The sequence below is a fragment of the Gavialis gangeticus genome, unplaced genomic scaffold (genome assembly GCF_001723915.1).
Source record: "Gavialis gangeticus isolate Ggan-Ray unplaced genomic scaffold, GavGan_comp1, whole genome shotgun sequence".
Classification (NCBI taxonomy): Eukaryota; Metazoa; Chordata; order Crocodylia; family Gavialidae; genus Gavialis; species Gavialis gangeticus.
In genome coordinates, this window is record NW_017728997.1 from 42,750,245 (window position 1) to 42,774,124 (window position 23,880).

Sequence of the window (23,880 nt, forward strand, 5' to 3'; positions counted from 1 at the left end):
ACATTATTAATTAACAGACTATGATTATGCATTCACAGGCATAGACATCAATAGTGGAATCTACATGGACAGTACCTCTAGAAGAATACAGTTACCTTGAAGTAAGGGACCCCTCATTTTGCTGTTCAACCACAAAAGGAATTATTCCAAGTTTATTATTTTAATGGGAGAAGTGAATCAAAATCCTTTCCCACTGGATATAAAAAGGTACTTCAGTTATGAATACCACTTATGCATAGAGCATCTATAATATTTAAATATCCCATTATATAATTATGTTGATGTAAACATTTGTGGAATTAGCATAAAAACTATTATTATTATTTTATCAAACATATAAAAAAGTGTATCTTTAATCCAAATTCCTATTACATTTTGGAACTCCAGTGTGGAAGCACAGTCCACTGAACTCAATAATGTAATAAAAATGCTTTTGGCCTCATATAATGGCCTACAGAAGTCTGCTATGACATGAATAGATTACTTTTTTACAAATATAATTTTAGTCTCTGGATTAAAATGGAAAGGTCTTCAGTATTTTGATTTTTTTATGCTATATTTTATGCCTATCATTCAACTTCCTAATAATTTTCTAAAGCAAGCACAAAAGGATTTTCAATACCAGCCACCTGGATAATTTAATTATTTTAATAGAATGCTGGAAAAGTGATCTTAATTGTAAAACTGAAATAACTTTTATGCTGCTGAAGTAACCTCTGCATCATAGTAGCAACTAAATTCACCACTAAAGAGCTAAAATTGAAGTTCCTAAAGTCAGAAGTAATAAAAAAAAAACCCAATCTTTTTAAAATACACATGCCTAACCAAAATATCAGGAGCTAGCTATTTCGATCAGAAATTCAACTGCAATAATACAACATAGAAGCAATTTTGCAACTGATATTACAAATCTAATTCTGACTGCATTACATTTCATTCAAAGCTGCCAGAACTATAAGGGGATGGAGAAAAATCTGTAATATATCCCGTTGATAATTACCTACTATTTCTTTATAGGCTATTTTCAGTAATGAGGTCCTGCATCATCATAACAAGTGTACACATTCGTATCTTATAATGAACAAGCACCCTAAAAGAACATCAATAAACAATGCATCAAAGCCAGAACTATTTGACACAACTTCAGTGCTTGCAGAAATACTAAAAGAAAGTCACACAAAAACAGAATTCATATTTCCTCCATAGTGCAGTGTGCAGTGTACAGAATTGCTTTTGTTGTTATCACATCTGAGTAAGGAAGAGAAGCTAACAAAATATTAGCTAGGCATAGGTAAACTACAGTGTATTTGCAACATTCAAACCTCTTGTCATGAAGGAACTCAGAAAATAATGAACAAAAATGAGTTCCAGGTTGGTTACAAAGTATTAAAAAGAATGCCATTTTATTACTTTTGGCCAAAAAGCTGTCTTACAGAATTCTCATAAAAATAATGTGCCAACAAAAGAAAAACAGAAAACCACCTAGAGAGTTATATAAATTAAATGGAAAATGCTGATATTTCCACTTGGTGCAACTAGCAAAGTTCCCTGCACATTTATATTTGAGATCTTTCAGTGAATCATTATAAAAATGTCAAGTTTACTAAAGCAGATGATAAATAACAACCCAAAACAGGGCTTGGCAACATAGAGCCCACAGAGCCACTAGATTTGGCCCATAGAGCTGGACGGCTTTGCCTGTGTCCACAACCACAACAGGGTAAAGCAGTGAGGAGCTGTGCTGGGACCAGGCAGCTCCCCACTAGCTGGAAACTGCTCATATCACCAGAGATGAATTTGAAATCATGAAAGACAATGAGTGGATCTGGATTTCTGGCTATAACAAATTAGGAAGTGCTGCCCAGTTCCTGAATTAGAATTAATGTAATTAAACAACTAGCAAGAAAGAGGCTAAAAGTTAAATTATACATATTCGTCTTCATGGAAGTTGGTTTTAAAGCTATTAAGAAAGACCTGGATAGCCTAAACCAGGAATGATCAACATTTATGAGGCCAGGGGCTGCATACCCCATGGACCATATCAGTGGGAACCAGGGGAGCCACAGCATAGTGAATCATGGGTCCCCGGGCCCACTTACTGAATGGATGCTCCTGTTCCCTGCTTCCCCATGCAGGCATTCGCCCACCGCCACTGCACCATGCACCTGCATGGGCATCACTCTTCCACCACTATGCCACATGGCTCTGGCCTTAGGCTCCACTCCATGTGCTGCACCACACTATGCCCCAGGAAAGCAACAGGCTGTGGAAAGCCAGAGGTCTACTCCTAAGTGTCATTGTCAGTCTGTTTGATTAAGCTAATTAGAAAAATGGATACCAAAAAAGAAGAAAAGCAGTTGCAGGAAGACATACAGTTCCTTAATTTCACATAAGTATATGCTAGTATTGAGACACGAAAGTCAACACATACCTCTGGCCTTACTGGATCTTCAATACCAACAACACAAATGCAGGTCAGGTCAGTTAAAATGTCATTTTCGTTTTCCCAGTCTGGTTCTGGGCTGCTGCTGAAGTCCCGGTAAGCAATACATATAGTCCTCAGTCCATCACAGGCCATAGGTTCAATCACTTTCTTTACCATCTCATCTCGGTCACGAGGTCTGAAGATACGAGCTTCACCTGTTGCATTAAGGATTCTAGAACACCTTTAAAGGAAGGGCATGTGTTATACATGTGCGGGTCCATTATTCAGTTTGTTTTCAAGGTATTCATCCAAAAATTAACTTTTTTTGTTTTTATTTTTAAAAATATTTAATTTGCAATGCATTCCACAAGCAAAACAAATGGATTCACTATTCTAGGATATAACTGTTTTATACTAAAATGTCTTTCCAATTCCTGCCAGATTAGTAACTAATACTTGAAACACCTGTTTAGGTTCCAACCGAAAACCAAACAACAAAGGTTTGAACCTTTTCTTATTGAAGTCAATGAAAATATATTTTAGTGGTGTCAGATTATCCCAAGTTGTTAAACCATAAATAAATATAGCAAGAGACACAGTAGACTTACTTCTTCAGAACTATTTCAGAAGCACCTTTGCTGTACATTCGGAAACTCCCATCTGGCATTTTAATGACAGTGCTCATTGACTTTCTCACTGAGTTAAAAGTGTACACTTTGTAGAGTTTCTCTTCAGGAATTAGATTCCGAACAGGCTGGTAATCCTGCTTCAAATTCAGAACAAACCCCAAGAGGCCGCACTCGGTCTTGTTGCCTACCTGACGAGGCAGGCCACCTTCCCTTTCTGGTGGCTGAAGAGAAGAAAATATCAGATTTGAGCCCTTCATTTAAAGAAAAAATTGTAGTACACAGTATTCTCCTAGCTCACTAAATAACAAGGTACCAAGCAACTACATTATTTTCTATGTAAAGTCAGGGCTCATGCAATTTTAAAAGAGAAGCAGAAGTTCCTCTGAACTATAACAAACTAAAACCCATCTATTTCATAATCTATTTGAAACTGCTTCTATTTAAGTAACCAAGCAGTTGTCTTCCACATTTCTTACCCTTTGGCAATTCAAGACTTTATGACGATCATGAAATATATCATTAAAAATAAATCTATGTTTTTCTGGGTCAACAAAACTGGGAAGGATTTCTAACATTTTGAAGGATAGGAGTAGAATTCTAAAGGATCTTGATAGACTGGAGAGCTGGGCTAGAGAAAACAGAATGAAATTCATCAAAGATATATGTAAGGTGCTATCCCTAGGGAAGGATAGACAAATGCATAAATATAGAATGAAAGATAACTGACTTGCTAGTAGTGTTGCTGAGAAGGATCACAGAGTTTTGGTAAATCACAGACATACTGGGTGTGTCTACATGTGCAAATGCTGCTGGATGAGTCTACCCCACAGTAATTTACTGTGGAATAAACCCACCCTGGGCAGGCATCTATACAAGCTTTCCCTGGGTGTTTGCCCAGGGACTGACAGGGAATATGGGGCCAGGAGACAGCTGGAAGATTGCTCCCTGCCCCTGGGAGCTGCCTGCTGCCAGGCTGGGCTCCAGTGGTGGAGCCTGGGCTGAGACAATGTCCCCTCACCCTGGCAGCAGGGAGCTCCCGGCCCCCACTCTGTGATTATGGAGCCAGGGCTGCGAACTCCTTGGGGCAGGGAGCAATATCCCACCCCGTGCTTCAATTTGCTCCTGGTCAGCCATCTATATATGCCTTACTGCATAGTAACTACTCAGACGTTAAACTGCTACCTGCATTTTCAGGCAGAATATTAACTGCTGAGTAAAGCAAATAACTGAACAGTAAGAGTCTGCATTTGTAGATGGTGACACTTAGTGGGTGTGTTTACATGAAATGCTACATAGCAATTAGCTATGGCAATGTAGTTTGTCACTATGGGGATGTAGCATAGGTGGGCATGAACTCTGATGCCACTGATACTGTATAGTGCCAATGTGCCGCCACTGCTACTGCTCATTCCTACTGTGCAGAAGGGTCAAAAATAACCTGGGTGGCTCCAGGACTGTGAAGTACTGGCAAGTACTAAATGACTGTGCAGCAACAACAGCATAGTTGGGAACGTATGTAGACATGCCCATTGAGTAGTAATTTGCTCTAGTGCACAGTAAAGCATCTTGTGTAGAGACGCCCACTATGAGTCAGCAATGTGATGCAGTTGCAAAGAAAGTAAATGTAATTGGGGGCTCCATCCACAGAAGTGTTAGATGTAAAGCAGTGTAGAACTGCACCTTTTAAGCTAACTAAAACGTAAGCAGCAGCTTACTTCATTAGATGCTAGCAACTCTTACCCATCTTAGATTGAGTTAGTCTATAAGCTGTAACTCTAGGCTGCCTTTTGCCTTGCTGAACAGATAACCACCTCTCTCTATCAGGTGGTTATACATGGGAGGTTATAATATTCTTCTTGGCACTGGTTTGTAGGGCTGTGGGGGCAGTCCTAGGCATCTTACTGGTGCCTCAACACTAGTCTGTTGCAGGATGCTCACTTTCATGATTGCTTTGCTCAATTCTGGCAGACATGGGAGGCCACAAGAGCCACCTTTTCATCCAGGAAGTAGCGGTGGGATGTGGAAAAGGTGCAGATTAGAGTTTTCTGTCAGCAGTACACATAGTTGGCAACAAGCGAGCTTCGCCGCTGTGTTCAGGAGTTGGAGGATGTGGTGCAGCTTCAGGTGGCCCTGCGTGATGCTGGCAGTGATGCGGGGCTGCTTGAGAATCTTAAGCTCTGCAAGCAACATCTGCAGGAGCTGGCAGAGAGTGCAGCCTGGGGAGCAAGGGTCCGTGCCCACTGCCAAGAACTGGCAAAGACTGATGCTCCAACTCACTTCTTCTTCAGTCTTGAGAAATGACAAGCTTCATGGAAAGACATTGACCATCTTAAGACCCCAAATGGCGAAATGCTCAGAGATCCTGTTGAGTCTAAGGCCATGCTATCACCTTCTGTCAGAAACTGTTTGCAGCTGTACTAATTTGCCTAGAGTCTGCTAGGCACTTACATGAAGGCCTCTGTAGGCTTTGCTCATCAGAGGCTGACCATCTTAAAGAAGAACTGTCTTTGGAGGAACTCATAGCTGCCGTCAGGAACCTTACCTCAGGCAAAGCCCCTGGTATTGATGGGTTGCTTGGCAAGTTTTATAAGACCTTCTGGCCTCTCCTTGGCCCCTGCCTCCTGTGTGTCTTTCATGAGAGTCTCATGGACCAAACAATGCCAACCAGGTTTCACTGAGCGGTTCTCACCCTTCTGCCTAAGAAAGGAGACCTTGGCTGCATCAAGAACTGGCGACCAGTGTCCTTCTTGTGTATGGATTACAAGATCCTGGTCAACACTCTGGCTAACCAGCTGTGCACCATTATGACTTCCATCATCAGCCTGAGCAGAGCTACTGCATGCCGGGCAGAACCATCCAGGACAATCTGTTCCTGCTTTGAGACCTGCTAACAGTTGCAGACCACTTCAGCCTCAACATTGGACTCGTCTCCTTGGACCAGGAGAAAGCCTTTGATTGAGTTGGCCATGACTACCTGTTTTGGACCCTTGAGGCCTTTGGCTTTGGGCCTGTCTTCACCTCTGCCATCCGGGTCCTGTATCGGGACATTTCAAACCTCCTGAAGGTGAATACCACACTCTGTGCCCCATTCCCAGTCTGCAGGGACATCTGCCAGAGCTGCTCTGTGTCAGGAATGCTGTACACCTTGTCCGTAGAGCCACTACTCCATGCATTGTGGTGGCACCTGACCAGACTGACTCTTCTATCTGCCTCTGTCTCAGCGGGCTGTCTGTCCGTCAGGCTGATAGCATATGCAGATGATGTGACTGTTCTCATCAGCACCCATGGTGACATCCTGTCCTTGGTCACCTGTCAAGAAGCCTATGAGTGTGCCTCTTCAGCTTGCATGAACTGGACCAAGAACGACACCCTTCTTCTTGGTCCCTGGGTCAACCCCCTCCCCCCCGACTTTCCCAGGGGTCTTACCTGGTGTCGGGAGGGCTCGAAGGCCCTGGGGGTGTTCCTCGGGCCGTTGTTCTTCTCAACATGGAACTGAGAGGATCTTGGTGCCAAGGTGGAGGCACGTCTGCTGCAATGGCACTGGGATCTGCCATGCCTCCCCTACCATGGATGGGTCCTTATTATCAACAACCTGGCAGCTGCAGCATTGTGGCACTCCTGTGCTGTGTTGGAACCCCCACTGAACCTGCTTGAGAAGCTCCAGTGACTGATTCTGGATTTCTGTTGGAACAGACGTCACTGGCTCCCCCAAGCCATTCTTCATTTGCCGGTGGCCAAGGGGGACCAGGGCTTAGCTGACCTGGTGGATAGGGTGGCAGCCTTCTGCTTACAGGCCCTCCAAAGTCTCCTCTACTGCGAGGACCACCTCCCCTGGCAGCAGCTAGCTAATTTGTGGGGGGCCTTGGTTTTGACCAGGAGTTGTTCCTCCTGGTCCCCACCCTCCTGGACTGGGGTGTCCTCCCACCCTTCTATCGAAGCATGGTGCAGTCCTGGTAAGCTGCCTTCTGCCTCCTGCCCCAAGCCAGGCATCTGTGGTTTCTGCATGTACTGGAGGAGCCCCTGGTCCATAACCCAGTCCTGCAGTACAGTCTGCCAAGCCTCGCCTCTAGCAGCCCTGTCAACTCCCTCATCCAGTCACATACCATCTGGCTGGGACATCTCCTCAACATGACCCAGTCAGACTGGTTGTCAGCTGAGGCTCTGGCCACATGCTTGGGCATGTGCTCAGTCTGCTGTGCTGCATACTTCCTAAAGGATGTGTGGGCCATTCTCCCACAGGATCTGGCAGCCACCCTGGAGAAGCACCTCCGAGCACAGAGAGCCCTCCCTGCTGGGGATGTCCTGGGTGAACCCTTTCCACCACTGTCCACTGTCCCAGTTGTGAATGGTAACCTTTGTGGTGGGCCTGCCACCTTACTGGCTCTCCCCATGTCTCCTGACAGTGGTATCAGGATCCACTTCAACAAGCTTCCCCAGAAGGCCCTGTACTTGTGGGTGATTTGGGTCCACCACACCCGCATTCTTGCCACTCTGCTCGATATGGTGTGATGGAGGCACATAGCAGTACTGGTGTTCACACCAGCCCTCCCCATGTGACACGCTTCATAAGTCCCCCCATCTCCAAAAAGAACAGTGACCTCCAGTGGTGGTTGCCACATGGAATACTGGCCACCACATGGACCCAGCTGCATCAGTGGCCTGTCCCTTTTGTCTTGGGGGAGTGGAGGAGGATCTTAACCATACCTTCCTCAGATGTCCCCGGCTGTCGCAGCTGTTTGCTGCCCTCAGTGCTTTGCTTGAGGCGCTAGGTTTGGACCTCTCAGAGGTCACCTATTTGTTTTCCTTCCCATACCGGGTGGCCAATGTGGGTGTCATCTGCCTGGCCAACTTCTTACTCAGCCAGGCTAAGATGGCCACCCTCAAGAGCTTCAGGAACTGGCTTGCCAGGGCTGGCTCAGACGATGCCCTGAAACTCTTCTAGTTTTTGGTGCAGGCATGCCTGTTGCTGTAGTTTGAGCACGCTGTCCTCCAGCACATGGTGCCCACCTTCCAGGCAAGTTGGGCAATTCAGGGGGTGCTCTGCAGTATCAAGGGTGGCCATTTAGTCCTCGCACTGTGATACTACTAGCCCCCTTCCTGGGGTACCAGCAGAGGTCTCAGCAGGCTGATGTTGCACTGAATATTTTTGTTTTTAGACTGTGAGGGCAAGACCTTCCAGGCCAATGCTCTAGGATCTGAGTGTTGTACCTGGGCCTGTGCATGGGCAGTATTTTATTACTTTGTTGGAGTGTTACCCCCTTTTCCCCTTAATAAACCTTTATAAAAAGGCACTGTGCCGAGTCAAGGCGGGGACACCTGGTCCTTGCTCTGTGATGCCACCACCTGCTCAGGGTGCTGGGACAGGTCCAGCGAGCTGAGACCTTGGGCTTTGTCCATGAGGCCAACCCCTGACATCCTGAGGCCCTGCTAGGTGTCCCTGCTGGCAGTACTGTATATATGTATATACTTCTTTTGTCCTTTGTGTTGTGTTTTCTTTTTGTCTACAGTGTGCGGGCAGGCCCTGCAGGCCATGAGCCCAGGCCTTGTCCTTGAGGCCCAGACCTTCAGGCCAGCCTGTATATGTTCTTTACTACCCCCATTTGTCACCCTCCCAAGAATAAATGTTTCTTAAAAGTCAAAAGTCTTTCTTTCTTTCTTGACTTTTAGACTTTTAAGAAATGTTTATTCCAGGGAGGTTGACAAATGGGGGGCAGTAAAGACCATATACAGGTTGGCCCGAAGGTCTGGGCTTCAAGGACAAGGCCTGGGCTCATGGTCTGCAAGGTCTGCCCACACACTCTAGACAAAAATCAAAACACAAAGGAAAAAGAAGTATGTACATATATACAGTTCTGCCAGCGGGGACACCCTGGGGGGCCTCAGGACATCAGGGGTCGGCCCACATGGACAAAGCCCGAAGTCTTAGCTTGTTGGACCCACCCATGCACCCTGAGCAGGTGGTGGCGTCACAGGGCAAGGAGCAGGCGTCCCCCCCCGACTCAGTACAGTGCCCCCTTGATGGCCCAGCATTCCTCAAAGGTGGGCACTGTCCACTGGAGGACTGCATGCTTGAACTCAAGTGAGAGGTGGGCCCACACCAGCAGGTGGAAGAGCTGCAGGGCATCATCTATCTCGGTCCCAGCAAGCCAGTTTTGCTGGGTCTTTAGGGTGGCCATCTTGGAAAGTCTTTCTTTCTTTCTTTTGAAATGGCCACTAACAGCTTCTCCCTGTTTTGTGAGCCTTTCTCCTTCTCTTGTTTTGTTTTCCCTCCCCCAGACAGTCTGACCTCTTTCTCACTGTAGCCCTTCACTTTTCATTACTTTTCCCTGCCTTTTTCCCTTTTCCCAGATCTTTATCCTGCAGTCACCCTCTCCCCCTTCTTCAGGTCCCCCCCCCCGCAGTCTTTCTGCTGTTGTTTAATGTTTCTCCCTTGCCCTCCCTGCCACATTGCTTACCCTTCTCTCTCCCATGGGGTTAGTTTGTTTCCAGCTTCTTTGTTGTCCCTTCCTGTCCCTGCTCTGGCTGGGGAACAAAGGGGAGGGGCCAGCCCTGGTGGGCTAGAGCAGAAAGCCCAGCCCAGTCCAGAGAGCATGCCAGGACGCTGGGAGACTCTGGTTTAAATTAAACCAGGAAGGGGTCTCGGACAGACATTGCATAAACTGGTTTGAGGTCAGTCAGTTGTCTGATACTACATTCAGCTAGGTTTATCTCAAACCAGTTTCAGCCATTTTGAAACCGGTTTATAAGCACTGAACTTATGTTCTGTTACACATTTAAACCAGTTTCTGATCACTTAAACTGGTTTATGTGTAATGTCTGTCCTTAGCCTTTGTGACTTCATCTTGCATCAACTGAAGTCAGTGTGAGTCTTGATATTCCCTTCAGTGTGAAAAGAATCAGGCTTTGGGTGGTCATATACTAGAAAACCGTATGACACATATGGCAGTATTATTGTCAGTGATGCCATAGGCAGTTAGGAAGTAGATGCTAAGAAAACAAAGTTCTGTCTATTAATATATTGTCTATCTATCATTGCAATCCAGTTTTCATGTCCCTCTAAACTAGATTTCTTAGTAGGATCTAAAATCAGGTGTTTTTAGATCATTTTTAAAACTTAGATATGCATTCAGGAAAAATACTGGTAAAACAAAAGTGAAAAAAACAATGCAAAAAGTTTTTTTGTGCTATTAAGTGGCCACTTCCCCTGACAGCAGCTGTTATCTCTACATACTCTGTACAAGACATTAAGATAAAGCATATGGTGCTGAGAGTTGGCAGTGGCACTTCCTCCCTTTTACAGTTTTAACTTGGCAGCTATCTGCCAAGCAGTCTCCTTGAAGACTGTTCTCTATAACCCATTGCAGAAGCTGCCAGCTGGTATATCTAGAAACTTTGCCCTCTCTAAGTTTATTTCCTGCTTAGATCTGCAGCTTATAGCCCTTGGAAAATAATTTAAAACACTGAAGAATGAAACAACAATAATTAAATAGGAACTGTTGTGTTCACTAGGGGGAAGAAAATGATTTGACTACATATATGAGATATTGGAAAGGCTTTTAATTGTGATTTCTGAATAGATTTGTGATACTCTCTGTATCTAGAACCTGCTACAAGAAATTTTAGCTATGCACAAGATGTTTTTTTCTATATTATATATTAAAATCCTGTACTAGAACAGGCACCATTTTCATGGCCTAATATGATTTTCCAGTAATTGTTATCTCTGTTATCCCATGCCTATCAGAATGCTTTCATCTGGTTTATCTAAGACGTTGTGCAATTTTACATAATAAAAATATTCTAATTGTAGGTATTCACTTGTAAAATGTACCTCGTGCTCAATTAAAGAAGCTATTGTTTTCCCCCGCTAACAAAACCAAAAATGTTTCTAAGTCAAAGAATAGCTGCAAAAAAGTCGTTATTTCTAAAACTAGTATTGACACAGGGCAGGGTCAGAATTAGAACTGGTCAAGAGTTTTCCAGTGTTATTAGTGTTGGTGGAAAAGAAAAACAAAACAAAAAACAAGACAAACATTTTCACAGGAATACATGTCACTTTTGACAGAATTTCTACATGCAGTAACAAAAGTACAAGTAATGTTCCAGTAGTTAGAGCACTTAACTGTTGAAAATCTAGGTTCAGTTTTATGCTCTTACTTTTTTAGATGAACTTTAACCTCCCTCTCCCACATCCTAGGTGAATTCTGTAATCCCCCAGCTGTGCTGGGATGTGATTCTCTTATTTCATTGTTGTTGTCATCATTGTTGTCACTGTTGTTGGTGGTGTTGTTTATAAATAATTAAAAATAATTGGAGCAGGAACTTGAAAATTCATCTCTCACTTCCCATTAAGTGCTATATGCATGGGCCAATAATGTCATTCTCTAGCTATGCATAGGCATTACATTTGTGCCTTTACATTTATTACAAAAATAGAGGATGCAGCCATTCACTAGCTCTTCCATGAAAAGCTGTGGTGAACACTTCTCTCAGTTGTTGGATATCCACAGTATTCCACAATTCTCTACTCTCCCTTCCTTCCTCCAAGGGAATGAAGAAGAAGCAGGTCTCTGTTGTCCCTGGATGGAAAGCATGCTTTTGTTGCTCTCCAGTCAGAGGCCTGGAATGCTTGCGTTCTCCCTCTCTTACTATGTTTTCCACTGGAAGTTGAATGCCTGTACCTAGCCTCCTGTCTCTCACACTTGCTTTGGCTCAATTACTATTTAATTATTGTAAGAGGTAAAATAGCTGTACCAGGAGAGACACTTTGACATCACAGAATAATCACTAACCTGGTGGTAAAGGCACCTTTTGGGGATGTGGAAGACAGATTTAAGACTTTGATCCAAATTAGGCTGGAACTTGAACTGGTTTCTCCTGCTCCCTAGGCAAGTGATTTAACCACTCTGCCTATCCTCATCTTTGATTCATATCACTGTGGAATATGATAAGTTTGCCTTGTCAGCCTACAGCACAACAACATGTAGTTTATATAAAAACTTTTAAACAGCTCCTATTTGAGGATCATCACTTATTCTCTGTCACTCTAGTCTCAGAGTTGTATGTCATTGCAGAAGACATTTACTACTTGCCACTATGAACATTAACAAGCTTCTGGCACCTGGAAGTATTATATGTTACTTCATTGATGGAACTATAGCTGCCATGTATCCTGCATAATGAAAATATCACTGCCAATTTACTATGCAGATGGAAACAGGAAAAAGATAAATAACTGATTAGGGTAAGCTTGTTAAGAAGGCAGGTTGAAATTAAAAATGCAACTGTCTCAATATGACTTAAGAGGTGCTTCCACCTTTTAATTAGACTGAAAAGTTAAAGAATTTCCAAAATAATCATAATGCTTATTAAATTTGGTTTAATGCTTAATAAATTACTGTTTTCCTAGTTTGCCTAGGTCCAGACCTAGACAGGGTGACAAAATAAGCCTTTTCAATTCTAATTCCAATAATATTTTTCTGTAACAAATGCTCCCTTTAATCTATATTTGCAAGAGAAAGTCTGAACAACAAAAAGAAAGAAAAAATATTTAAATTACAAAATAATTTGATTCTATATTTTACGTACAAAGCTATAGAAAATGGGACAGGATGAGTGGGGTATATTTTTGTCTTTGTCTTCTTTTTTAATATTAAAAACAGAGCATTTAAAAATAAATTTGGAAAAATAAGGCTGTTAAAACAATGTGTTATTTTCTCATTCCCAAAGGGAGAGCATTTAAAATAGCTAAACATATAACCCTGTCAAATTCAGAGATACTCTATTTTAATGCATATTTTGGTTTACTGTTTTAAAATTATTTCCTAAAGGAGTCATCTGATAAAGATAAAACAGCTGCAAACTGGATTTAAAATCAAAGCGATCAACCGTTCTTAGAGAAATGCTGGGATGAACAGATTTATTTCACTAAAGTCATGATGATTCAAGAAGGTTTTAAAGAAGGGACTTTTACTTATTTACAGGAAATTGCTGCAATGAGAAAAGCAGTGAATTTATACTCATTCATTACTCCAGAGGCACCATAGATTCACCTCTTGCTCCATTCCTTCAGGCTGATACCCTATTTTCCTCCTCTGGCTCCAGAAGTTTACCTCTATTCCTCTTAACATGGCTATTCTGTCTTAGGTTGCATGTCTGACTTCCTTAGGTTCTTTTGAAATACTAGCCCTAAGTTAGTTTGTGGTGTGGATTATGCAAGATACATTTTAAAGGCAACTATTTTTAGCTTAATTAATTTTATAAAATTAACCCTGTAAGGAGCCACTTTATCAAATACATTATGCACATTTTATCCCCTGCTGCCTTGGCAACCTTTTGCTGGCACAGGCCAGAGTTTGTGACTTGGACCTGGATGCAGGCCACAAGTGTAAAATCCCTGGAGTAGCCTGTACTCAACCTTGCTGCAGATACCCAGACCCCTGCAGCAAGAGAAACACAAATGCAGTAGGCTCTTCAGTGGAGGCGTCCATTGTGGAGGGAGGGAATGGGCAGCACAGCTTACCTCGTGCCCCATGCCAGATTGGACCTTTGCTGAATCTGACTGATGGACCATAGCTTGTCTGCAGCTGTCTACATTATTAAAGGAACTGGCTGAGGCAATTTTAGAGCCACCGACTATCATGTTTGAGAGGTTATGTGTGTGGGGGATGTCATGAATGACTGAAAAAGGGCAAATATAGTGCCCATCTTCAAGAAAGGGAAGAAGGAGAATCCAGGAAATTACAGATCAGTAAGCCTGAACTTGATACCTGGAAAGATCATGGAGTAGGTCCTCAAGAAATTTTTCAAAGTACCTGGTGGAGTTCAGGAACAGCCAGCATGGATTCACCAACAGCAAGTCAAGCCTAACTAACTTGATTTCCTTCTATGATAAATGATAGGCTGTGTAGATGGGGGAGAACAGCAGATATGATGTACTTTTGACACTGTCTCTGGCAACATTCTTATTAATAAACTAAAGAAATACAAACAAAATTAAGTACTATAAGATGGTCCAAAATCAACCAGATGAGAATCAACAAAGACAATTACAAAGTCCTGCACTCAGGATGTAATAATTGCATGCACAAACTGGAGAATGTCTGGCTGTGCTGCAGTACTGCAGAGAAGGACCTAGGAGTTACAGTGGACCATACACCGAATATCTGCCAAGCCTGTGCTCTTGTTGCAAACAAGCCAACAGCATACTGAGTTATGTTAGCAGAAGTGTCATTTCCACTCTTTTCATCACTGGTGAGGGCCCAGATGCAGTACTGTAGCCAGTTTTGGGCCCCACACCTCAATAAAGATTGGAAAGAGCCCAGCAGAGTGAAAAAAATAATTAAAAGCCTTGAAAACATGATTTATGTGGAGAGGCTGAAAGAACAAGGATTATTTAGTCTAGAAAAGAGAAGATTGAAATGGGATTCAATAGCAGTCTTGAAATGCCTGAATAGCAAGTATAAAGATGGAGATAGATTACTTTCTGTGGCCATCCAGGAAAGGACTAGGAGCATGGCCTCAGACTGCTGCAGAGGAAATTTAGGCTGGATATGATGAAGCACTTTCTCCCTATGAGTGTGGTTAAACAGTGGAACAGGATACCTAGGGAGACTGTGGAATCTCCATCCCTGAAAATCTTCAGGCTAGGCAGACAATTGACTGGAATAGTTTAATCAGGAATGACCCTGCTTTGAGCACTTCTGCATTGTTAAAGTACCATTTGTTTTTAGTTCTACTATAGTTTTGTTAAGGAATGTTAGCCAGGCATAGTTTTGCTTAAAGTGTCCCTGGTATAGATCTGGAATTATTCTCTTTATTTAACACATAACAGGGATTTTGTTCCTGGTTATTCAGGATTTTTTCATATTAAGTCATATTATGGAGTTTAATAATAGTTAAAAAAACTGGTAACAAATTGAATGTGGGTAATTTTCATTACCAATAAACTTTCTGACTTGTAGTTGAGAATGATTATTTCCAATTCTCACATAAGATGACTACTAACAATCTAAATCAGTAGTTCCCAACCTAGTTAGAATCAAGACATTCCTCGTTAGAGTCAAGGCATTTTTTTCCTCAAAAAATTTCAGCCCTTATTTTTCACTTGTCTTCTGAGCAGTTTTTCTATTGCAAAGAGCTCAGAAAGATCACAACAGGTCAGAATATTTTTAACACTATGAATCCCTATTTGATAGCTCTGGGTTTATCTTGTGAATCGTGTTTGCATATTTACAATCCTAACATTGTATAGAACCTTGGAACACCTTTGAAAGGATCTCAAGGCAACCCAGGGTGTTGTGTCCCCTGGTTGATAATCACTGACCTAAACAGAAATCATCTTACTGCCAATAAGACAAAAATGTGTTCTGGAAATTAAGTTAAACTGAGGATGCATAAGCTGCCTTGAAATGAGATTATGAAAAAGGACTGTTAAATTCTTTGAGCAATCGGTATAATAATTTTGCTACCAAAAGAACTACAAGTATCTGAATGTACCTTATATAACATTTTTATCTCATTCATTGGATTTAAAGCTTTTAGAAGAAAGCTCCCAACATTTCAGAGTTTAAGATCTTCTATTCTTTATGCATAACCTGGAGGGACTTATTTTAGTGTTACCAGTTACCTATCTGGATCCACCAGCCAAGGTGCAACTGGCTAGGTTGAGGGCACCTAAGAGAAACTTTTCTATTATTTTGCCCTAAACCTAGTCAGTTTTTTTAAAACTTCCTAACGTCTCCCAGAAGAGTTTCCCACTTCCTTAAAGGTGGGTGAACCCCAAATCACCCTGACTGGTAAAACCTTCATGTGATTAAGGTTCATGTTTTAATTCGAATTATTATATATGCAGTGTCCTAAGATCACCTTCTATGCACATAGCAGGAATTTTGTACCAAATCCTGGTATTAAAAGATTTTTGTGAACCCTGCCACAAATGAAAATTAATACCTTCTGTATTTTGGATGAAAAAAAGGTATATCCATCAGTTTTCTAAACCACTACAGTACAGTTTTCATTATGCATATTGTAAAACGAGAAAAATAATGTATTTAGATTTCAGAGCACTTTAATGGGAGAAATGAGAATTTTCTGAGTTAAGGGGGTAGTTAAGGGAGGCAGAAGAGGCATATGTTGGATTCTGGTGGTGGTGGGCTCTGTAAACCTAGGGAAAATCAGAAGTATGGTTCATGGGCTTTAAAAGCCAGGGAAAACATTGAACTGTGAAGTAGTTGCCCAAGAAAGGGGAGTTCTCTGACAAGACATTTTTTAAGCTATGAATAATATCCTCCTCTTCCCCTCCTTTTCCCTCTCTCTCTCTTGCACGCATGCATGTACACATGCACACATATGCATAAATGCACACATACTCTCTCTGTGTGTGTGTGTGTGTGTGTGTGTGTGTGTGTGTGTGTGTGTGTGTGTGTGTGTGTGTGTGTGTGTGTGTGTGTGTGTGTGTGTGTGTGTAAAGAGAGAGAAAGACTAAGTGCAAGATTTTATTCTACCTTTTAGGCATATAAATTGACGTAGGCACCTAAGTGATATTTTGTTCCAACCTGATTCAGTCCCTGAAAAGCCATTAAGCTATCTATTTTTGTAACAACCACACTTAAGAAAGACACAAAAAAGCAGTGAGGAGGACAGGGACTGGCCTACCTGGTCCTACATATATGTTTTCACTTATTTTAACCATGTAAAAACAAGGATTTAAATCTCAATTTCAGTGATTACTTATAATATTATCATGTTGTTTTGCATTTTTGCTTTCAAATTATAATCCTAAAGAAGACTGATTCTCATTGTTTAATGGCAATTAAGGCATGTTTATTTGCAACCACATACAGACTTGACACTAAATTTAGTAGCCTTTATGCTAACAGTTAAGTGATTATAGATCTTAACCTATATTTATTCAGACTGTTAGAAAATGGTGAATGACATTTCTTATTTATTGGATAATTAATTACCATTCATGATTTGTATCAAACTTTTAGATGGAAATTGAATGGAACTACATTCAATTACAATGCAGTAAACCCGCATTTTAAAATTATTGTTATTAACTAAAGAAAATCAAATTAAATATACTGTATGTATATATATAGGAAAACATTTTATCAAAATATGTGTTGTATTTAAAACAAACTGATTTATTAAAAAAAGAGAATTATATTTATAATTCAAAAAGTGAATTTTGAATTTGAAAAGCACAAGAACTAGTATATCTCAGTCTCTCTCATATCCAGCTTTTATTCATAATTGGAAAAAGAAAATTTTTCTGCTTTTTCAGTTCTCAGTTGGTTTATCAATGTTGAATGAATAGTTATTGGACTGAATTACACTAAATAAACTGAAACAAAGAGAATAGTCTCACCTTAGTAACTGGAAAAGTTTTGCTTCTGGGTGCTCAGCGAGTGATATTCCCCAGTTAAGTGGGGTGGGTTTCTTTTTTTTAAGTGGTTATTATTATACACTGCTCGAACAATATATTTATTTAATTTAAATATTACTATTATTACTACTTATTTGATCTATATGCCACCTTGCCCAACAAAGGCTGAGATCAGCTTACAGTAAGAGAACAAAACAACTTAAAATATGAAAATGAACAGGAAAACAAAACAAATTAAAGAGATTGTGTAGTATCAGCATAAAGCAGAAAACCCCTAAACAACAGCCCAGCTAAATGTCCGCCTAAACAGGAAGATCTTAAAGTGCTTTCAAAAGATGTCCAGGATTGGGCTATACCAGGCCTCAAGATGGTGAGTCTCACCTATGAGGAGGAACTACTGGGAACGACCTTCCAATGTATTTTTGCTATGTGGACTTTGTGCATTGATGGTACTTGTAGGAGGTTGTTGTTGACTTATTTTAGGCATCACAGTGGAACAGAAGGGAGTAGGCAGTCCTTCAAGTACATAGGGCCCCAACCATTTAGGGCCATGTAGGTCAAAACAAGCACCTTGAATTTTACTACTGGGAGCCTGTGTAGACTTTGGAGCACTGGAGTTATGTGCTCTTCCTGCTGACTGACCTCCATCATAAGGTATGTCACTGCATTCTACAGGAGCTGCAGTTTCTGGATGGTTATCAAGGGCAGCCCCACACATGGTGTACTACAATGGTCTAGTCTTGAGGTTACAAAAGCATGAATGATGGTGTCCAGACTGAATCTAAAAGAAAAGGTCACAACCTTCTCACCAGATGGAGCTGGTGAAATGTGCTTCTAGCTCCACTCCACTGCCACCTGAAGATTCAGGTGCAGCAAAGAATCCAGGAGCAACAGGTTTCAGGGTGTAAACCTGAGTGACAAAAGGAAGCTGGATCCCATTAATGATAGGTGTCCTAATCCCCCACAAGTCATGCAGTCTGCCAACTACCATCACTTCTGTCTTGTCTAGATTACATTTCAATTGGTTCACCTGCATATAGTCCCCATACAGCCAGGCTCTGGCAGAGGACTGAGACTGTGAGGCCTGGGTTAGGTGAATTAAGGGGGTAGAAATGGGTGTCATCAGTATACTGATGACACCTCATTCCAAATAGCTACACAATTTCACCAGAAACCTCAAATACACATTGAACAGGAGAGGCAACATGATGGAACCTCAGGGGATGCCCACAGGAAAGGTCCTGAAGGGATGATGAGCACTTGTCCATCACCACCATCTGGAATCATTGTGCTTAGAAAGAGTGAAACCAATCTAGAGAGGTTCCACAAAAAGTCATCAGGTCATGTAAATGCTTTATCAGTACTTCATGGACAACTGTACCAAAGGCCACTGAAAGATCTAGTATGATCAGCAATTTCCCCTGTTGATCTCACAGCAAAGATTGTTAAGCAAGGCCATGAGTACAATCTCTATGCTACACCTGGGATGAAAACCAGACTGACAAGGGTCCAGGAATCTCAATGCATCCATTCAATCACCTTCTTCAAAAAGGAGAGATTGGAAATGGTGAAAACTGGCCAGAGGTTCTGCATCAAGCAATGGCTTCTTGAACAGGGGCTGGACAATTTTACTAGATTATAGTAAATTCAGGAATTAATACCGGTTGTCCTAGCTTCAAATAATTTAAATAGGTTTATTTTAAAAAATAAAATATATTTAAAGTAAATAAAATATCCAATTTAGACAAATATATATATATATAGGTTGCAAGTTTATTAACAAGGAAGGGCATTATCTCCTTACTTTTTTTCACATCTTGCTAATTTAACTTGGTCCAGTGCAGGGGTGTCTGAGTTCATGATCCTTATTTCTAATTTACTCATTTAATTTAGTACGCTAAGTTGTGTTTAAGCAATTACAGCCTTTTTATGAATTCTCTTATCCATACTCAACAGTTAAGAAACACTTTGGCTAGAACGTGTTTCACTTTGTGTGTCCAAACAGCATTTATTCAGCTACATAGGTACTGTTTGGGGCACTTACGCACAGTTTCCAAACTTATTCCATGTGAAGTGCAGACCTGCAACCATCCGTTGCTGAGTATGGTCAGTAGGCTGCATTTTAGCTAGTCATATATGTGGTCTATAGAAGTCCCAAAATTGTAGCTACACAAAAACAGGAGGGAAAGAGAAGCTTCCCCATTTTGCTTTGCCCCAAGAACCTTTTGGTTAGGGCACTCTCCCAGAGAGCAAGAGCCCCAAGTTCTAGTCTCCCCACCAGAGGGAGCTTGAAGTTATGCCTTTGACTTTCCAGCACAGTGCTCAAACAATGGGTGCACAGCTTAGACATTATACAGGCCTATAGCCAGTCCTCCAGTGTCTAATACCTGCTAAGTCATTGGCTTTTATACGTAAAGTGAAATAGGATTCTGCCCCTTCTCTGAGTGAAGACTATAATGGTCCAATTGTAATACTGTATAGAAGCAATAGCAGGTGGACTGGATACCAAACTATTTTATGGTATACTTCAAATATTCCTTATGATTGAAATCATTAGATATTGCTGCACTAACATTTACAATTACACTGAGATAATAAAAGATTCCATGACTAGCCTATGATGTGGCAGTGTTAGAGTGATGTTGTAGCCATAATTGTCTCGGGTGATATCTTTTATTGGAGAGTTCTTAAGTTTTGACCACAAGGAAAAGAAGCAGACACAGCTTGAGATAGAGAAAGCAGACAGAAAACAGATAGCAGATAGGAAAACAGCATATATAAAACTGTAGAGGAGTTTTATTAAGGCCTGTATCACTTAATATGTCCTTTAATACAAAATTACTTGGTTACAAGTATATATTTTATATGTATGTGGGGCCGGGAGGAAGGGAACAAGGAGGAGACTGTGTAGTTCACTGAGGTGGCTTCTGGCTGTGAAGGGAGGGAGCCCTGGGTTCTCATCAAAGACTTTTGTTCCAGTCAGGCAAAAGCTCCACTTTTTTCCCAATGCCTTTTTTAATGGCTCAGCTTCAAAAGAAGCATCAGAGAAGGAACTGAGCAATGGATAACTTCTGGTGGTATGGTTAGCACATTATGCTGGAAAGTGAGAGAAGCCCTGAGTCAAACTTAGAACACCCCATGTGAGTGCCCTAGCCTGTCTTTCATAGATTTCATAGACATTTGGGCTGGAAGGGACCCCGGAGGATCATCGAGCCCAGCCCCCTGCCCCAGGGGCAGGAAGTCAGCAGGGATCATAGGATCCCAGCAAAATAAGCATCCAAATGTGTCTTGAAGGCATTCAAAGTGGGTGCTTGAACTGCCTCTGACGGCAGTCTATTCCAAATCTTGGGGGCTTGGACAGTAAAGAAGTTCTGCCTTATGTCCAGCCTGAATCGGTCACAGTGGAGTTTGTGACTGTTCAAGTTTGTCATCCCCTAGGGGGCTCTGGTGAACAGTCGTTCCCTCAGATCCCGATGAGCACCCCTGATAAACTTATAGGTGGCCACCAGATCACCCCTGAGCCTGCGCTTTTCCAAACTAAAGAGCCCTATTGCTCTCAGCCTCTCATCATAAGGTCTGTTTTCCTAACCTCTGATCATGCACATGGCTCTCCTCTGCACCCTCTCAAGCTTCTCCACATCCTTTTTGGATTGTGGAGCCCAACACTGGACACAGTACTCCAGCTGCGGCCTCACCAGCCTTGTGCTGGGGAATGGTATTCTGGAAAGTGAGAGAGGTCATGTTCTAATGCACCCTAAATGAGATGGCCTAGAACTTGGGACCTTCACCACATGAGTGCCTTAGCCACTGAGCTCTGTGGGCAAAAGAGGATAGGCCTTTCTCATGTCCTGAGTCTAAATCTATCAGTCACAGGTTCTGTAGCAGATTTAAATGCCTAAAAATAGAATTATTTTCAGCATCTAATCTGCTATATGTCCACATGTGAATGTATTTAGGGCTACAGTCACTACTATGCATGTTTGGTTTGTATGACTAGCCAACCATCCAGGCACATGGGGTCACACACCCATCAACAGATTACCTCTGGACACAGAAATACCAAAAATGCCCTGTAGACATCTAAACCTGGATGCTTACACAGCTAAGAATATAGAATAATATGCCACCCTTAAGTGATCACTAAAATATATACATCATCAGTTACCCCCTTTAGCTACCTGATCATTTTCTTGTTTACACCAGTATTTCATTCTGTTTTTAATTCCTATTCCATATTTCGAAATTAAAAAATGGTTGTGAGGTTTTCTATTTCTCTAACTTAATCATTGCTGAGGTAAAACGATGAACCCAAACCCAATAACCACAAAGTCAAGTAATTTAGAATGAAGGAATCAAGGGTAAACTTAAAGGAAATCATGTTAAGATATAGAAATATATAGTAAAAGCACTAGATAATTTTAACTTTGTCATGTAGTGACACCATTATGATTAAACTGAATTTAAAAACACTATTCAATGTATTATTTCTTCTCCATATTATTCTCTATGTAGTACCAATATATTCCACAGCAGCACTTGTTCGGATATCTTAGCCATGCATTTTCAATACCTTAACATGATTCTTACTGATGCACACTGGGTGCATCTACACATATGATTAATGCACACGGATACACTTTGGGGCATATTGGTCCGAAGTTTATTCATCTACAGCATGTGGAGCCTTGTCAGAGCAGCCTGGACTGGCAGGGAACCTGGGGGGTCAGCCTGTCAGCCCAGGGCTCGTCCAACCAGACTACACATGCTGCAGAGCCTCTGGCTGGGGCAAGAGGGTGCCCCATCCAGCCAGGGCAGTGTGACATAAGTATTACCCTGCAGTGGAGTTTATTAGTTTCATATGCCCTAATAAAAAACACATGTAGACACCAAGACATTTGCTGTGCAATTAGGCAACTGCACAGTAAGCATCTTGTGTAGATGTACCAACTGGGTTCATCTACAATAAATGAAACATGATAAACTCTGGAGCTGTTTGCTCTGGATCACACTGCTCCTGGGTGCAATGTTTACATGTGTGCCTGGAACAGCAGCACTTTGAGCCTGGGTGGAGCAGCCCAAGAGCTGGCAGCAGGCTTGGGGGGTCAGCGCTGGGCTCCAGGTGATGGGGTCAGGTGGTAGGCTAGGGCATGAGAGTGCCAAACATGTGGAGTCATGTGGCTAGCCCCAAAAACTACTGCTAGCCTGGGGCTGCTCCATCCCAGCTCAAAGTGGTGCTGTCCCAGTCACTGTCCACTCATGCATTTCTGTGCAGTATATGACTCCACGGTAAGATAGTACTGTCCCCGACTACTATCTTATGGTGGAGTTAATTAACTTACTGTACCCTAATACTGGCACATATGTAAATGGTGACACTTCACTACGAAGCTAATTTGTCAACTCTGCAAGAAAGCACATGTAGATATTAGGCCTGTGCGAGTAGGCAGCTATTCTATCCAGCTTCGGATCTGGCTGCTTCAGATGCAAGGGATCTGATCTGGAGCTCCAGACTGGGTTTCCGCTTCAATTCAGCCGAAGCGACTCCAAAGTTTCAGAGCTGCCTCGGAGATCTGACCATAGGGTATAATGGGTAATCAATTAAATATCTATAACTTCGTTGTTTTATGTCTTATTTGGATTAAACTTGTAGAGGTGGTAGCCTCTGCTGAGAGCATGAAACCTGCCAAGCTTCAAGAAGATCAGTGCAGGGATTTGGGGGGAACTGCACCCCAAATTTTTGAAAGCAAAACTCATGTCACAAGCATGTGTTAAGTCACAGTGGGGTGAAAATTGAAGGGGTGGTAGCCCCTGGTGAGGCTACAAAGCCTGCCAAGTTTCAAGTTGAAAGGTGCAGAGGTTTGCGGAGAACTCCACCTCAAGCTGCTGACAGGCAAAACTCATGACATAGATGACTCTGTGTGTGTTAAGGTGCAGTGGGCTGAAAACTGCAGGGATGGTGGCCCCTGCTCAGGCCACAAATCTTTCCAAGTTTCAAGGAGATAACTGGAGGGGTTTGGGGGGAACTGCACCTCAAGCTGCAGACAAGCAAAACTTATGGCATAGATGACACTGTGTGTGTTAAGGCGCAGCTTGGTGAAAGCTGCAGGGATGGTAGCCCCTGCTGTGGCCACGAAGCCTGCCAGCTGTCAAGGGGATAGGTGCAGGGGATCTGGGTTCTGGGGCCCTGCACCTCTAGCTGCTGACAGACAAAACTCATGATATGGGTGCTTGTGCAACAGACTGTGTCTGTTTTGGAGCAGCTGATTATCTGTATTGATTCCCTCCTCTCCTTAGTCTCTGGTTTTGTAGGTGTTAATTGATGCTAAGTAACTGGTTACATTAGCTAGCAACTGTGTATTGAGCTGGTCCCTGAGTGAATCATGACTGATTGGTAACTGGTAACACAGTAGCTTAGCAGCCAGGCCTAAAGTAGT

At 42.2% G+C, this 23,880-nt stretch overlaps 1 protein-coding gene across 6 annotated transcripts in view; it reads right to left on the bottom strand.

The window, feature by feature from the left end:
* Positions 1-23,880, bottom strand: part of ATP2B2 (ATPase plasma membrane Ca2+ transporting 2) — a 744,290-nt gene that overhangs the window by 189,398 nt on the left and 531,012 nt on the right. For all 6 annotated transcript variants that reach the window (XM_019505109.1, XM_019505107.1, XM_019505106.1 and 3 more), the window contains 2 exons: positions 3,034-3,275; positions 2,432-2,666 (listed from right to left, as the gene is read on the bottom strand). In XM_019505109.1, coding sequence (XP_019360654.1) covers positions 2,432-2,666; positions 3,034-3,275 — 477 coding nt within the window. The remainder of the gene's footprint in view (positions 1-2,431; positions 2,667-3,033; positions 3,276-23,880) is intronic.